The sequence below is a fragment of the Styela clava genome, chromosome 13, assembly GCF_964204865.1.
Source record: "Styela clava chromosome 13, kaStyClav1.hap1.2, whole genome shotgun sequence".
Lineage (NCBI taxonomy): Eukaryota > Metazoa > Chordata > Ascidiacea > Stolidobranchia > Styelidae > Styela > Styela clava.
This window is the reverse complement of record NC_135262.1, coordinates 8,024,176-8,041,886: the sequence shown is the minus strand read 5'-3', so window position 1 is coordinate 8,041,886 and position 17,711 is coordinate 8,024,176. Positions and strand designations below refer to the sequence as shown.

General features: G+C 32.7%; 3 protein-coding genes across 4 annotated transcripts; all 3 read left to right on the top strand.

Moving 5' to 3' along the window:
• Window positions 1-361: 361 nt before the first annotated feature.
• LOC120333351 (sodium/hydrogen exchanger 8-like) lies at window positions 362-17,506 on the top strand. 2 transcript variants are annotated; one of them, XM_078119621.1, is made up of 15 exons: window positions 362-480; window positions 6,951-7,138; window positions 7,809-7,889; window positions 8,364-8,422; window positions 8,963-9,046; window positions 9,822-9,958; window positions 10,317-10,460; window positions 11,089-11,221; window positions 11,741-11,846; window positions 13,209-13,325; window positions 13,844-13,926; window positions 14,774-14,885; window positions 15,265-15,410; window positions 15,493-15,708; window positions 16,594-17,506. In XM_078119621.1, the coding sequence occupies exons 2-15, from the start codon at window positions 7,108-7,110 to the stop codon at window positions 16,699-16,701; spliced, it is 1,557 nt and encodes a 518-aa protein (XP_077975747.1). In that variant the 5' UTR covers window positions 362-480; window positions 6,951-7,107; the 3' UTR covers window positions 16,702-17,506. The 2 variants fall into 2 exon arrangements, with proteins under 2 accessions (XP_077975747.1, XP_039256687.2); XM_039400753.2 differs by lacking the exon at window positions 362-480 and adding an exon at window positions 5,819-5,998.
• On the top strand, window positions 405-728 carry LOC144431465 (vacuolar ATPase assembly integral membrane protein VMA21-like). Its single transcript, XM_078119622.1, has one exon. The coding sequence runs from the start codon at window positions 405-407 to the stop codon at window positions 720-722; it is 318 nt and encodes a 105-aa protein (XP_077975748.1). The 3' UTR covers window positions 723-728.
• LOC120333347 (sorting nexin-25-like) lies at window positions 728-5,713 on the top strand. Its single transcript, XM_039400748.2, has one exon. It carries the CDS (start codon window positions 732-734, stop codon window positions 3,792-3,794), a length of 3,063 nt encoding a protein of 1,020 aa, XP_039256682.2. The 5' UTR covers window positions 728-731; the 3' UTR covers window positions 3,795-5,713.
• Window positions 17,507-17,711: the final 205 nt, after the last annotated feature.

Below are 17,711 nucleotides of genomic sequence, written 5' to 3'. Positions count from 1 at the left end.
AACCTACGAAGACGAGTCAATGTTTTCAATCATGTGTTTTAGTGATGTGATGAACGAACAGTTTCGCATTAGAAAGGTAAATATAGTACTACCTATAGCTAATTACATTCAAACATTTCTGCATTTGCAAGCAATCGTACCGGTATCACTGTGTCACTACACTACAGCACTGGCAGACTCGTCTACAAGTTGGGTAGGTACAGCGGTTCTGAAGGGTCCCTGGTATTACTGCAGTACTGTATTTTATGTTTTGATTGTTTTCTCTCTTAGTGCAGTAATGCTGTAGTGTTACCGTACAGTGTTATGTGATTGGATTACAATTCAAAATAAGCTATGCCTATATTCTGATCCAGAGAAAATACTCATAATTAACAGCTAATTCATAAATGAAATACTGATATAAAATGTCAGAAAATACCAGTTCAGAAGAATATTTAAAGAAAAAACTACATGAAGAAACAGTGAAACAAGCAGAACAAGGTGCTGTCCCAGCTTCAACAGTGATACAAATGCTATTTTATACTTTTCTTATGGTGACCGGTCCAATATCATCATATTATATTGCAAAAAATTTGGTTTTCGAAGGATTTTTCAAACTCACAGAAGATGCGAGTATTGTGCCATCTGCTTTAACTTCAATTGTAGTGGTTCATGTTGTTCTCGGACTTTTTATTTACGCCGCTTACACAGAAAAAGTTGTAGAAAAGAAAAAGACTGATTAGACATTAATAATGGATGTCTTGCGGAAATTGAAATTTTTTACTGTTTTTTCTAATTGGAGGAAATTAACTCTCATTTTGTTAATCTTGTGGATCGTATACATGTTTGACACAGCAATCCCTTCTAAAGTTTTCAATATGGTTTCTGCGATTGTTGCTGCATTGATTGGTATATTGACTGGAATCTATATTGCGATTAAAACTGTTGACTATGCAGTTGATAAATATCCGTGGTCGCAAAATCAGAATGGAATATTACGGAATCGCACTTATTATGATATACCAACTGGTGAGGGATTCATTTTCCATATTAAAAAGTTTTTTGTTGTTCTCTTGAAAGGCTTATCAAAAAGTATTCACATGCATTACCGCATGCATGAGACTCCTCGTACATCTCTTCGACATATACAAACCAAAATAGCCATGCTTGGTAAAATTCCTGATCGGAGCAGTGTACAAAGTGGAACCTATGTTTGTGTTTCACAAAATGTTGATATGCTTATGAATAGAATATTTGAATACACATTCCGAGACTTTGTGGAAACATGGTATGCCACTGTTAGCAATGATCATGGACGTTTGCATAAGTTAGTCAAGGCTGACTTTTGGGAGGCGTATCGATATTTTTCAAAACATCTCTCCAAAGTTGACATAACACATCTAGTGATGGATAGATTCGTAAAAACATTGGTACAATATTTTAAAGAACTGAGTGCATCAGATCCTTCACGAAAGAATGCTGAACTTTTTAGTCTTCACCCTTGTCTCTATGATACCAACTCAGAAAAGGAATTTCTTCGCCGTATTAGTGGATATATTATAAAGTTATGTTTCCCCATTCATATATCGTCAAATTCTAGTTCAAAATTGATTTTGAGAGAAATTCTGGCTGGTTTGGTATTTTTGCCAATGATTGATAGTATTTGTGATCCTGACTATATTAATCTAAGCATATTAGCTTATATCAAACATAGAGAATCTGAGCAAGAGGAGAAAACACGAGCGTATATGTATGCCGCAACTTACGAAGATTTTATTCGAATAATTAGCAGTACTGATAATATTAATCAATTATATCAAATCAGACGTCACATCATGACAGAACTCATGCATGCTACTGCAATAAGCAGTTTAAAAAAAAACGAAAAAAAATTGGGGAAAGCGAAGAGTATGGCAAAGGGAGAATTACTGATATCTCGAGACTTGAAACGCTATATTAATCAGTGTCAAGTCGCAAGACAACAGTGCGAAAAACGAATAAAAGCACTAGGAGGAGATGGCAATTCAAATCAACCTAAATTTGGAGACGAGGCATCTGGGGCAGCCATTACATCAAGCGTTCATTTGCTTTCTTATTCTGAGGTAATGGCATCTCCCATGGCTCGCAGCTATTTCATGAAATACATGAAAAAAATTGGACGTGGGTCGTTGTTAAAATTTTGGAGTGAAGTTGAAATTATCCGTGATACCGAACCTACTGGTAAAAACCTTGCTAAAATCATAAGTCATATTTATCAAACTTATGTAGTACCAGGCACTTCTGATGAATTAGGAATTGATATTGAGAAATCATTACTAAAGGGCATGCAAACTTGTGTTGTGGGTAATAAAGCTCCAGATGACTTTTTCACTCTCCAAGAACAGATTTATAAAATACTAGAAAAGGATCATTTTCCATCTTTTTTGGTCAGCGATTTTTACATCTACCAATTGATGCCACAATTAAGGGATGATAGTACTTCCGAGGATGCAATATTTCAACCTGAGCAAGACGATTCTTATTCGCACCGTACAGCTGCTTTTGGAAATAGAAAGTCACCATCTGATGGAGCAATAGAAAAACTCCGCAACATTGAAGAAAAATTGGAATATAAAGCACAAGCTTTGGAGAGTCTCAAACCTGGTGGCAAGCAAGATCAGAAATTGACGAAGCAATTGCAACAAGATATCGCTGATTTACAGAAGGACAAATTGCAGCAACAATTACACATCGAAAGAACGGAAACGTGGTGGTCTCGAATGGGAAATTGGAGTGCGAATATTGATAATGTTGCTATTTTGCCTATTAATGATGAAAATGCGACGAAAGTCCCTGTTTACAGTATAATTGTATTGTGTTCTGGTGTCCCTCTTTTGGAAGTTACAGATGATGTTTCTGGTTGGGTCGTTGCAAGAAATCTTGATGAATTCAAATTATTGCACCGTAGTCTTCGTGATCTCCGACCTTGGTTAAAAAAGAAACGTTTACCAAATATTCCTATGTTTGGTGGTATATCGGATAAATTTCTTGATAAATCAAAGGTAGTTTTAAACGAATATTTGAAAGATATTTTAGAAGATGAAATACTAAGTCGAAGTGAATTAGTTTATGCCTTTCTCAGTCAACCACCAGAACAATCTAAAAATGATTCTCTGCTACGAGGAAAAAGTCATCGCAGGAATACTTCAAATCCCTTTTTTTCTACCGGTGAAACTTCTCGTAAAAAATCATTATGGCAAATTGGTGATTTACTTTTTACATTACCAAAAGATATTTTTGAGTCGGTTCTGCGATCCGAAGACGATCTTTCTGACAGCGATGAAACAGATGCAGATGATGTGATTGATTTAGATTCAATTGCTGAACCGTTGTATGAACTTGTCGGAGAAATATTTGAAATTCAAGGATTGTTTCGTCCGTTACGTAAAACATTAGTTATATTTGTGAGGCTTGCTTTCGGTGGAACCATTAATAAACAAATTAAAGATACTTTACATTGGCTTATTTCTGATCCAATGCTAACTTACTATCTTCAATTATTTATGGATTCGATGTGGCCCGATGGACAACTAAAGCCAAAATTAACATCCTCAAGATCTGAAGAAGAGAAAACTCAAACGGCTTTGGAGGCACAAGTTAAATTGTTACAGAATATCCCTGAAGCGTTTCAAAGCTTAATTGGCCAAGAGAATGCGAGACGTGGCATTCTTAAGATTTTTCATGCCTTACAAGATGAGAAATTGAACAAACATATTTTCTATAATTTACTATGTGAAATGGTTGAAGAGGTTTTTCCAGACATTATTAGTAAATAGGAATGTAATTTTTCACTGGGATTAATCTTTAACATTAGTTATTTGTATGTGGGTATCTTAATATTTGAATACATTTTTCTAAGAAGCTGAAATTGCAATGCAAATTGGCAAATGATGTATTTTAATTGCAAATCCACCTAACAACCTAGCTATCAAATGATCTGGTTCTGAACTTGTGGTTAAATTGTCAAGATGTACAAATTAACATGGATATTAGCAAGCACAGCTACTGTACCGTAAACTTCAACAAATGCTCCTTTGTATAGCAAATTATATCACAGCTGTGCTATCAATTGTCAATACACCTGGCGACCAAGTGCTCTTGTCTGGTTTCTGGTCCTTGTCGGGTATGGGATTAGTTAAACCAGTTGTTTCAGATGCATGGACTTGATGTTGGAGGAAACTGTAGCTTGTAACTGACCAGCAGTTACATGAACCACCGTTGTCATCATAACATGAATGATACATCAGTTTTCATAACACTATAATAATCAATTACAGTCACAAATATTGTATTTAAATCATATAACGAAGCATCAAACATAATTTTATTTTAGACTTATTCATTGGTGATATCTATTTCTTATACATCTCATTATGTGCCTTGTTTCAAATTCACTTATAAAGTTGTATCACAGAAAATATTTTTCATGAATTGAGTTATATTTGTGGGATTTCAAATCATTTAAATCAAACTATTTTTGAATATATGGATCAGGGATGGGAAAAATTTACGTCTGACCTCAAATTCCGAGAGCCATATAAATACTGACTTTTGAATCTCGCCTAATTCCAGATTAAAGAAAATTTTTACTTCAGCTCTGAACTTCATGAAACCAAATCGAACAAAAGCTTGGGGTATGCAAGCCTTCAATTCAATTTTTTTTCTTTTGAGACCACTTATAGCCAATGAAAGTCTGATATACTGCCTCCCAATTATTGAGAATTCGAAATTCTGGTTTAATTAAACTCATTTTCAGATAGAAATTTTTTTGTTTTTTTGAATTGTATTAATTAATTGGACAATACTTACAACATAACTAGGTAGTACATGAGTTCTTTGTTACAATTATTACTCATTTCCGTGCTATTTTTGCAGGAAATACCAGGTCCTTTCATCCTGTATTCATATGAGATTGTTAATTTAAATGTTTCAATGTATTGTCTATTTATTTTTGCACATAAGGCTATTGGTTATGAAACCTCTCAATGACATATCTATCTGTTGATTGACATTGAGACAAAATGTAGTGCAGAATAAATAAGAGTCGCTTATTGGATATTTGAATAACATTTGGTACTGCACATCTTGTGAATCTGATCAAAAAAAATTTAAGCATTGGTTATCATGAATGGTGCGTTGTCAAAGATCAATCTATATTTTGATTTCAATATACATACTTTGATTTATAATTGTGCGTGCTTTACTACTTGTTATAGTGAGTGAGTGCTTTTGAGTATGGCGATATCATAAAAAATTCAATTGGAATTTTGGTTTTACTTTTCAATTTTTTTGGATATTGGGATGGGAGTTACCGGTATCTTTGAATTCTTATGAATAGGCTTTCTGAATATTCTAAAATCTAAACTTCCCATTTATCAATTGTACAGTTCTGCAACTTTGTTTCAAGAACTACTTTATTTTTCAAAGAAAACTTTATTCACAAGCCATGCTTTTGGTGAATTACAGTTAAAATGCTGTTTTCCTTATCATAAGTTTTGTTGAAAAATTGAACTATGATATTTCTAATGTATTGTGTGTTTATTAATTTCCTTATATGACGCTAATTCACATTTTCTCTCGGAAATGAAGGCCTGTATGGGCAGCCACTGATATCTAGGGGTATGGAATTTGGGGGCTGGAATTGTTCTGGTTCGAAATTGCCATTTCAATACGTTATATCCTGGGTGAGGGGGGGGGGGGGTGCTTGGGATTTGGAACTGGAATGTATCCTGCGATACTATAAGGTTTAATCTGTGTTTTTTTTTGCTCTTTTCTTTTCAATGGATTCATTGTACTGTGCAATTTTTGTTAACAGATGATAGTTAAACATGATTTTTAATAATGTAAATTACGTAGTGAAAATAAATACATATTCAACCATCGGCCGCACTTGGAAATTATCATTATTCCTGGTTTTATTTCTTTGTATATCATGCCAAGCCTTAGAAGATGCACCAAAAAACACGAATGTGGACTCTTTGTATGTTTTTTTCTATATTATAAAAGCAATTTAATTAAAGTAATATAAATAGAGAAAACTGGTGAACAATCTTAGTGGAATGTTGGGTAATGGAATAGATTTAGTATTCGAAAACTGCCTTTGAAAATGATTTTTGTGAATTTTAAATTATTTATTTTTTTGAGAATAATTATCAATTTTATTGAGAAATAATAAAATCTTATACAAGCTTGGTAAATTAATATAAAGTGTATAACTGCTTTGCTTTGAACAAGCCTTCACTGAGATATAATCAGCTTTTACTTCAGAGATATTGAAATGGCTCTATTTGACATGGGTCCTAAAATTGAATACAGGTTTATTCTAGGTTGTTTTGCAATGTTTTGTAAGAAAGTAAATTTCAAAATGATTTATGTTTCAAGTTTTTTTGAGGCATTATTCTGATTCAGTGTCGTATTTTAGAATGCTATATTATATGTTGTATTTACATGTTGATTTCGCTACGACATATGTAATTGAACGAAATTGGAACATGTATTTGCTTCTTGTAGCAATTAATACAGTAAATGGTTTTATTATGGTGTTTTGTTGAGATTTGTTTCTGTCTCTTATTGTAATGAAGTGTGAATGCGGCAGAACAATATTCTAAATGTTTTACACTTACCTTTCCAGTATGTTCGATATGCTATATAACTCTAATAGAGTCATTAGAAAAGAATATCTCACGTTAGTTAATTTTTGAGAAAATAAATTTTATTTAAAAATGGTTGTTTTATACTAGTCAGTTAATTTTGTGACCATAAGGCCGACATGGGCAAACTACAGCCCGCAAGCCAAATCTGGCTCGTTGGGTACATCAATTTGGCCCGTCTGATGCGGCCACAACCTAACTAAAACCAAATTTTACTGTTTAGGCTAAAATATAGCTCAGTTTTGGCACGAAGCTTAACTGTTTTCCACTTTATCACTTTAGGCCTCAAGAAATCAAAAGCACAGCGTCTGATAATTTTACAACAACAACAACAGCAATAAGTACAACAACAGAAGATGAAGGAAAAAAGCAAGTTGAAGAAGCCATATCAAATATTCAAACTGGCCAAGAAGCCCAGAAGGAAGAACAGAGCAGTAGCATGAAGATTTTCTTTATTTTAATTGTTTTAGGTAAGATTGATTATGATGTTGATTGATTGACTTTAGCTGATTCAAATGTCTCAAGCCGGAAAGGCAAATGTTGAAATTTGGATATTTTACATTAACAAAAATAATGCATTCTTGGTATCTAATCATGTTTAGATTAGTTACCAAATTAGCATTAGTCACCAAAATATTTCAATAAAAAGTTACAGGGAATTCAGTTTTCTTATTTTCTCAAGACAGATTTTTCAAGTTTTGATATTTTGTGTTAAAGCCTCATATGTTGAGTATAAATACATAAACTGTCTAATCCTAAACTGAATAAACAATTTTCCTCTTTTACAACATATTTATGCTTTTCGCTTTGGACAAAGCTCTTCATCACCCTCTGAAAATAACTTACCGGTATTATTGGCGTCTTTTTCAGTTTTCTAAAAATTTCAAATAAGGGGTGTTTTTATCCCTTCTCACCTTACCCCCCTGGCTGCAGAAAATTACCCAGACTAAAAAAAGGCTCATTTCATTCACATTTAATTTTTTTTTAGGAAATATTAAATTTTGGAATCCCTGATTTCTCGACTCTGAAAACTTAGTATCTCGATTCTCGATCACTGAATGAATTAAGTCTGGTTGACCTTGGTAGCAGATAACAGCCTTTATCGCTTTGGTTTTCAATTTTATGTTTTTATTTTTACAGCACTATGCATATTGCTCACTCATCTTCTCATCAAATTTAAATTTCATCTTTTGCCAGACAGTGTTGCTGTTGTATTTTTAGGTAAGTTGTTTAGTTCTTATTATTCAATAAGAAAATGTATATCATCTGAAATATTGGGAGTTGTGATTTTGTAGCTTTTGTACATGTTTTACTCTGAGCATGGCAATAAAATGTTAAATGATTTTATTCCGATCAGGGATTTCAATGGTTAGAACAATGTTTCTCAACAGGGCAGGAATAATTCTCCAGGGTGGAATTTTGCTTTGTATTTGCTGGAGTATTACTAATATACTTTAGTTTTTTATTATTCTCTAATACTTACTTATTCATGATTCATGAACGCAGAATAAAGTTTGTATTGTTTTGTCTTCCGAGTAGTCCTCAAGTCATTGACACTCAAGCAAAACTTCAGATGAAGTTCAAGAACTAGCAATGTTTCCAGTAGGCTATGGAGAACGTTTGACTGGGTATTTTCTGATTTTGAGAAACACATAATATTGTTTTCTAAAATACTGTTACTTTTTCACTTTGCAGGGGCTGCTATTGGAGGGGTAGTAAGGATGATGCAAAAAGCAGGAGTTGGAAATTGGCTGGTAAGATATAACAACGTAGGAATAATTCATCTTTCTCGTTTGATTATATAAAGAGTGTTTTAAATTTTTTTAAATCAATCATATTGATAAATCATGATTTATTAATGGATTTTTGTTTTTCGAATGATTCGAAATTAACTTTTTAGGATTTTGTCTGGAATTAAAATTGGTCATGTCTTGATGTCTAGTTCAAGTATAATTCCAATTCAAAATTAAGAAAGGATTCTTATAAATTTGTTTTTGAAAACTATATATGCAACCCCTGTTTAATAGACTGTGAACGCTTTTTTAATTTCTGCAAGAAGATTTGAATTTTTGAATTTGATTATCACCATTGAATGTACGAAATCCCTCCGGATTCTGGAGGTTTCAAAATTTCAACTCTTATCTCTCGACTCTGGATAGTTCTCCACCCTGAAGAACTTGTGCCAAACTCTTACCTCCTGACTCCAGAAACAAAGATCTTAAATGTTTTTTTTTTCTTTATCCTAATTGTTTTAAAAGATTCCTTATTTATAAATATATTCCTTATTTTTTCAGGATGCAGAGATGTTGAGTCCAAATACTTTTTTCCTGTTATTGCTTCCACCAATCATTTTTGAAGCCGGATATTCTTTACATAAGGTTTGTAATCACAAATTTAATTTTTTGTTTGACTTTTACCGTATTCTACTCTGAGAGTTTCCAAACTGTTTGTCATGATGAATTAAAAGTGCTTTCCTGAAATTCGATCTACTTCCTTAAAAATGACGGTACTTCTTATCTGAACGCATTTAGAAATTGACATAAAATACCGTGTTTCTCTGTGTATAATACACACTTCTGGTACCGGATTTCATCTCTAAAGTTAGGGGGTATTATGCATTGGCATAGAAAAATTTTAAAAAAATCTTGATCGATATTTTACACGCAATTGCTGAATACATGTTTCCGTCCTATTTATATTAATTTTATGTGACAAGGTCCGTTATAACTAGATCATGCTTGTCGCAGTAGAATCACACCCGCGGAATGGACTATCCTGTTTATGAAAGGGAAACACATATATTCCAATAACCAGTGTAAATAAGTGATAAGATAAAGTTTGACTGTTGTTGTTGTCCAGTCTGGCTTCTCGAAGATAAAAATGCGGTCAACGCAAGTGAGTGATGGAAATCGGCCATGTGTATTATGCATGGATCTTGGTGTATTGTACAATCCATATTCTAAAAGAGCCCTGCGTATTATACATATGTGCGTATTATACACATAGAAATACGGTAATCAAATTTCTTCAAAATTAACATTGAAAGATAAGTACGATGGTCTGTATTGGTCATCCTATCGTGGTATGATCATTTACATGCACAAAAGCAAGCTGTATTACTCGTCCATAATACAATCATATATAATTCTTCAGGGAAACTTTTTTCAAAACATCGGATCTATATTGGTATTTGCTGTGATCGGAACAACAATATCTGCAATGTTTGTAGGCGGAGGAATTTATTTGATGGGAGTTGCAGGAATTGCATATAACCTTACTTTGTTAGACAGGTAGAGTTTATTATTACAAGTTATATCACAGCTACCAATTTAATAAAATGAAGAGAGCAATTATACTCTTCTTTTCATTTTCAAATGTTGGTTTGCGCAGTGATATCATCGGATTGAATCAATTTTTATAATAAATTTTACACTGAGCGTGAGCAGTGTCGGAATCGGAAGCTATCATTTTTTTCATATGTTTTCTGGGTTTCGTGGGGCTCTTGTTTTACCCTAAATTTTTCGCTTTCGCTGATTTTGAGCTTTTCAGTAAATTTCATGTTATTATTCATTTAATATGAATTATAGATACGAATTGTAATTGAGCTTTGTCGTCTGGTTAATAAAAAAAAAGTCTTTTACTTTACAGTTTTGCATTTGGATCTCTCGTATCAGCAGTAGATCCTGTAGCAACTATTGCAATATTTAATGCATTAAATGTGGATCCCGTTCTCAATATGTTGGTGTTTGGTGAAAGTATTCTCAACGATGCAGTGTCGATTGTACTGACAAAGTAAGGATTACGAATGTAAATTTTTGGATCAAATTTAAACATTTTCAAATATTAGGCAGACAATTTTTTTTTGTTAGAAACGTTTATTGGTGTGCAACCTTGCATAATAAAAATTATAGCTGTGAAAAATTTGGGTATTTGAGAAAATGAGTGATTTTGTTCAGTTCAATTTTCAATACTAGTGATCTTCAATCAGTTAAAAATTTCTAAAGATTTACAATGTAATTTCTATTGTTATTCTTGATCCCGAGACATGTGATCATGTCACATGACATACATAGTCACATGATTTTTTCCAATACAATTATGTTTTATGACTTGAAAAAGTATTGATCCAAAAGTTTATTTCATAAAAATAATATGTATACTTATTGCATTTACCGATGATGGCTTTTAGCGTGCAGGATAATAATGTGGGTGCATGTGACATTCATAGAATAATACTCAATTTTAAACATTAATAAATTGAAATACAATAAAGCATATAATATCATAATTTTGCTGCATTACAACTGAAATAGAAATTTGCATTTGAATGTTACTTTTTCTGAGCCAATGGAAAGATTTGAATGATATATGATAATGAAAATGTAATATTTATTGATGAATTTTTTAATATTTTGTTCAGCACTTTCCAAGCATTAGCAAATGAAACGGAGGATGACACATCCTCAAGATTCGCTCATGCAATCACAGACTTCTTAAGAATGATGTTTGGATCTGCGTTACTTGGTGTTCTGCTGGGTTTAATCAGCGCATTGATATCCTTTTCCACAATTTCTAAGCTCAATTTCTATCTTCCGGGCTTAGTTTGTAATTCAAATCATGCTCAAATCACTTAAAACTTTATAAATATTGTTTTTGTTTGAATTGAATTACCCAGGGATTATCTTTTTAAATAAATCTGAAAAATAGTCTCTAATACCTATTTTGAATTCCTGCTCGTTAACCGGACAAAATGCATAAACTATTATTTCAGAGATTTTATATTGTAGAAAATAAGATGATCAGGGTCGAGGAGACTGGAGTCAGTGAGGAAGTAAATGATATCAATATATTACTAAATCCGAATTCGACTTTTAAAATCACTTTAGTCAAACACAATGTGGTATTAGTGTCAATGTGACATATATTTATCCATTTCACCGTTTTTTATCCAATACACTGATATTTAATTTGAAAACTTATTTTTATCATTAATATTTATTTATTTATTGAACTTACTTTAACCTGTAATTTCAACGCATTCAAATGAATAGTTTTCTTAACCTGTATTTTACTTGATGAAGTGGGTTGATTTACGTAAAACTCCTTCTTTGGAGATGGGAATGATGTTGATATTTTCATATATTCCATATGGTCTTGCAGAAGGACTAAAACTCTCGGGTAAGTTGTTATATGGTTTGTTTAATTTGTGTTTGTCAATTTAACCTCATTTCTGATTCAAGAGTCTTTTTTTGTCAATTCTACAGTAAAAAGTTACAAATTATTGTAAAGGTCAATATTACAAACATAACTTTTAATGCCATAACTTTTGTTTTTGTGCAATGATAAAATTGTCAAATCTGACTTGTTTACCCAACTTTTTTTAAGCTTCTTAGTTAGTGATTTATGATTTACTTTCTTTGTGCTCTCTATATTAAATTTTTATTATGCATTCTGCACCTCAGGTCTGAAATCCAGATAACAAGATAATTGAATTTTTCAATAACAAATGCTATGCTTTTATAAATAAATTCACATCAAACTGCTTTTTCTATTATTGTTCATGCAGCTGGATTTTCAGGTATTGCGTTCAGTTTGAAGTCTTGCTTTTGTTAGAACTGATTTTGTGTCAGATTTAACATTTTGTGGAATGGAAAATCATTTATTTATTGTAGGCTTGTCATGCAGTTTGTCTTAATACTTAATTTAGTAATCCATTGCATTTATATTTAGTTGCTCTCAAATCCTGCTTTAAACAAATAATTTCTTGTGTTTCATTTTGAAAATAATCAATTTCTATATTATTTCTAAATTAATTTGATAGTAGTTACAGAAATTTATTATTGAGTTAGTTTTGATTTTTGCTACATTATCCTTACAGTTGGTTGATATAGGTATACTAAACACACAGGCAGAGTCAACAGAGCAGTAGTTAGAAACATGCCAGTCAACCATGTACGCCTAAATACCATCTTTATGTTTTTTTTAATATGTGCCACTTTTTCTATGATATTATTTAATCAAGTTATGATAATATTGCCTTTGTCCAAGGACTGTGTTAATGTGTGAGAGGATTACTGAACTTTTCCAAATTGCAGTGTGTATATGGAAACTAAGATGTTTTTCTGATCGACTTTATTATTAAACTTATATTTATTTTCCTGAAAATTTCAAATTTATGAAATAGTGTTTCTGTAGTCAATGTGTTAAAATCTTGTTATTTTGATAAAGATTGACAACACGCAAATCATGTGAATGCTCAATTTGACTTTCTAAAACAGAAAATTATATTTTATGTTACCGGTATATTTTACAAATCAAAAGTTGGCATAAATTATGGTCTTGTTATTTAATATAAAACATAGGATGGGAATGACATGATCAGAATTACTCTCCAATATTTGAAATTATGGTATTAATCATCTTAAGAAAATTAAAGTATTCGGAATAGTATAAAATCATGTTTTCTAGTACAGTTATCCTACCCATCCATGGTTTTATGATTTCTCCCAAATGTATTCCTAAAATATTTTCAATTTTCAGGCATAATGGCAATACTGTTTGCTGGGATAGTTATGTCACATTATACACATCACAATCTATCACTCGTGACACAAATAAACATTCAGCAGACACTCAGAACACTGGCTTATATGGCAGGTATAATGAATTTATAGTCACTCACTAATAGTAACAGTGCTAAGTAGGAGTCTGTAGGTCACAGGTCGAGACACCGGTCATCTGAGTGAGAAATCGAGTCTATCACTGAGTCACAACCCACTAGTGGGCAGTTGATAATATTTACGAGTGACTTAAGTCACTCTAAGTCAGTGGTTTGCAAACGATGGGGCGCTCCCCATTAAAAATGAAAATATTTGTTAGGTTTGATCTCGCCCGCCTTATTGCGGATATTTAACAGGTTTTTTGACTGAAACATACTTTCACCTTACTACCTGTTATTTGTATCGTAGCTTATTGTTAGCTCTTTATTTTTGAGGATGGGTGCGAGACTTGGCAAATTCTAAACAAGGGGGTGGGTAGTAAAAAGTTTGAGAACCACTGCTGAATGCTCTAAGTGTTTTATAAATGGTTACTCGAGCCTTTTCTACACTGAATAGTAATAATATTGATAATAGTAGTAGTAATATGGAACATTTAATTTCACTTAATTTATACAGAAACAAGTGTGTTTGCATATCTTGGAATGGCAATCTTCAGTTTTCAACACAATTTCCAACCAGCATTTGTTATTTGGAGCATTGTGAGTTGTAATCTAAAATTTCATAGTTTAACAATCTGAATATTTTTTCATGTTACAGTTGTATTCAATGTGAATATTTAAATTTTTTTTGTGCGTCTTTCACTTCATACAAGGCTCTATACAAGCAGCTGACTGCTGGGTAAGAATCTACTATTGCCCTGAAGAACGGGAATATTTAGGGTTCGACAGAGCCTACGCAATTCATACACCCTGGGTGAGGTGATGGGAATGGGATTCGAACCTGAGATTTTACCTTTCAATGTTAACATATCTAAGTCTCTAACAATTTAGCCACTAGGCCACGAATTCGGCACGATAACAATTTGTTTAATTCTTGGTTTTGTGGCAAAAGGACAAGTTTCTTTCTTTCATTAGATTTGTAATAATTTTTCGAGCTCTGTTCAAAATGTGTGATGATGATTTCAAATTTTGGTTTTCCTCCATTTGCCAATGTTATTACTGGTAATTAAGTCTATTGATATTAATTTTTGTTCGGTACTCCTATTTGTTATTAGGGAGTTTTGAGTTATAAAAGAACCTCTTGTAGCTGCCCCTCCTCACATTTTTCGATTGATTTATGGCCTCATAACAAAATCATTATATCTCTGATATGAATCATAATGTTGTCACACAAATAGTCATTATTGGGTTTTTAAAGTCTTGACTCATATTAATTTAAATAATAATCATAATTTGAATCCTAAATTCAGACTGTTAACCTGACACCAGGAAGTTCGAAAGAATTATCAAATTGACAGTTATTGTCTCAATCCTAGCAGATTATACTGACATGACTGTATGAAGCAAGGCGCTCATTCTATTATTTGAACGCTACCTTTTACTATAGGTTCTCCTGTTACTCGCCAGAGCTCTTAATATTTATCCTTTATCATGGATATTAAATCATTTCCGAGATACAAAAATAACAAAAAGAATGCAGTTTATCATGTGGTTTAGTGGTAAGTAATAAAATATTTGCTGATTGTCATCTGTATATGTGTTTTTTTATATTCTCAAAACTAATGTTAACAATCTTTGACGAAGGGTTGTGGATTCGGAGTTTTGGCTTGTTTTCACTGGATTTCAAATTTTCAAATTTTTTAGTCAAAATTTTTTTTTTACAAAAATTAAAAAAGTATCATCATCAAATCCCTCGCATTGTGGGTTGTGAACAAGCAGTTGATATCTCATAAATATTTTTTTCGACTTATCATAACCAAATTATTTGAAATATACACACAGTAATTCGCTTTTCGTGACCCGAAATTGTAGAACAATGGCGATTGGTCAAAGATTTGGATATTTTGTTTTCTAATATAATATGTCATCCTTTTTCAGGTTTGAGAGGAGCCATTTGTTATGTTTTAAGTCTTCATCTGGAGCTTGACAGCGATGAAAAACGTCAAGTTATCATCACAACTTCTCTAATTATTGTTTTGTTCACTTTATTATTACTTGGCGGAGCAACGTTCCCAGTTGTCAGGGTAAGGGTTGATCATTTATCTTTACAGTCCTACCCTAGAAATGACTTTTTCTACTTTTAAAGCTCTTTACAATTTATTTCAGTGTCTGAAAGTTCAGGATTTAAAAACAGTCGGACTCGGTTTAACAATGAGTAAAACTGAAGAGTTAGGAAAAGCGATCGAATCAGATCATATTTCTGAGCTAACGGAAGAAGAATACGAAGAAAAATATATTTCTGCGAGACCAGAATTGAAAGGATTTGCATATTTTGATGCAAAATATCTAATGCCGTTTTTTACAAGAAGAATAACAAAAATGGTAGGCTTTTTACCTGACACTTTAATGTATTATGCTTGGTGGCCGGTACTTCCGTAATATGTGTACCAGGTTAGGGTTAGGCCATAATTTTATTCCGATTTCCCTTATTTTAGTTCTATCACGAGTATGGGAATGGCTGTGTTAGCCAAATGGATATACCCCCTGCCCATAGGTTTCAGTCCCTTTACACAACTTGATGTAAAGTAGGCGAACAAAATTAGTTAACTCCATATTGGTACACATACTTACAGCAGCGATTCTCAACTAGGGGTACAAGGCCAAATGTGGCTGTTGACAGCATAGAAGTACTTTTGTTGAATAGATACTAATATGCTCTTGCTGCAGAGACTTCTAGCCTCTGTGCTATATTTCATAGTTTACTTACAGTGCGATATCATAAACAGTCCACAAGAGGGGTAAACTGACATTTATAAATAAGTAAAGGGTGAGACTGAGAGAGAGCCTGTTCTACAGATCAAATGTGTGGGTTTTGCAATGTGCAAGTTTGTTGTACTTTTCTTCCCTTTCGTACAGGGTGTTGACTACAGTTGAGAATAGTTAGCCCGTTCGTTTATCACTTAATTGATCTTGGGTAGTGAATGATTGCAAAGAGTAATGAAGTTGGTATGATTAGTATTTGGTTAGCACCTGGAAACTCGAAAGTAAAACCGCTGCATAAATCCATGATAGTAACTCAAGATATATTTTGTCAAGTTAATGGTTTTTGCTGATATTACCAGCCTTATCGTACATATAATGGCTGGTCAGTTTTAATTTTCATCACTGTTCTGATGCAGGATGAGAGGCTTGGTATGTCTTGCTGACATTGCTCTTCATCAGAATGAAATCATATACTCGAATGCCTGTTTCCATCTCTTTTCACAGGAATTGATTAGAAATAGAACTCAAATGCAACAATTAACCAACAAATGGTATGAGGAGGTCAGAGGTCGGCCGTCAGCTTCAGAAGACGAAGAAGAAACTGAAATTTAAAACATAGGGTGCGATCATGTGTGCCTTTGTGAGTGGCGAATGGTGAAGCCATATAATGTTCCATATTGCATTGCCATGTAGATGATTTGTTGCGTTTTCTTTCTTGCTATTTTTACGTATAAAATTTGAAGTGTCCTTTTTACTTTTTATATACTCTAAGGTACAGACTATTCTCGATGCAGTGCCAATATTTTAAGTAGTTTGATACCTTCCAGAATTAGTATTTGTAACATTATCATATACTGAATGTCTGATATTTTCAGGCTTTTCTTTATAGGTTATTAAATTCTAACAGCCCGGCAGATGACTTCAAGATTCAGTCAGGTCGTATTGCTGTCTCTCAGTCCACATCAGAATTCATGTAATAATAATAACCCGTTTAGTCACAACTCACAAATGTACTTTTTTTGGATGACAACTAATAATAAATCTTTCTAAGTCTCTGGAGAAGTGACTTCTATGGTGTGGAGCCTATTAACTGAGTGTCAGAGATGCTGTATAAACTATATTGCGATTTTTCTTTTAGTTCTCCTTATATATGCTGTAATTGAAATGAGAGTTGGCAAATAAAATTCAGTATTTCGAAATATATGTTAAATATAATCTTCAAGCTCTGTTGTAAGAGTGTATCGTTGTTGTACCACTGTGCTTATTTTATCACTTATATTTGTGTTGTCCTGTATGCGCACACATATTGGGAATATGGTGTCTGTGGGATTGGAATGTGGCACGTTTACTTTATACATGCAATGATTCAATCGTGTTTGTCAATTTGGTTTTTAAAAATAAAAATTGCATGATGTTGTGAGGCTTTCATTATTGATTAAAGTGGGGTATACCGATGCTTATTTCCTGAGAACTAATATCGAATGATGAATTGTGTCTTATGATATTATTTTTCGAAGAGTTGTTTCACAAATCGGAAGTATTGGTATCAAGAATTCCATTTGAAATTTCAATTTCCTTGTCTTTAAAACCACGTACAGATTTTACCCAGGAATATTTGTGGT

Excerpts from the sequence above, each read along its gene's own strand:
- LOC120333351 (XM_039400753.2), top strand. The coding sequence starts at position 5,847 with ATGATTTTTAATAATGTAAATTACGTAGTGAAAATAAATACATATTCA. Across the intron at positions 9,959-10,316 it reads AACCTTACTTTGTTAGACAG|TTTTGCATTTGGATCTCTCG; the intron begins GTAGAGTTTATT and ends TTTACTTTACAG. Across the intron at positions 11,847-13,208 it reads AGAAGGACTAAAACTCTCGG|GCATAATGGCAATACTGTTT; the intron begins GTAAGTTGTTAT and ends TTCAATTTTCAG.
- LOC120333347 (XM_039400748.2), top strand. The coding sequence starts at position 732 with ATGGATGTCTTGCGGAAATTGAAATTTTTTACTGTTTTTTCTAATTGG.
- LOC144431465 (XM_078119622.1), top strand. The coding sequence starts at position 405 with ATGTCAGAAAATACCAGTTCAGAAGAATATTTAAAGAAAAAACTACAT.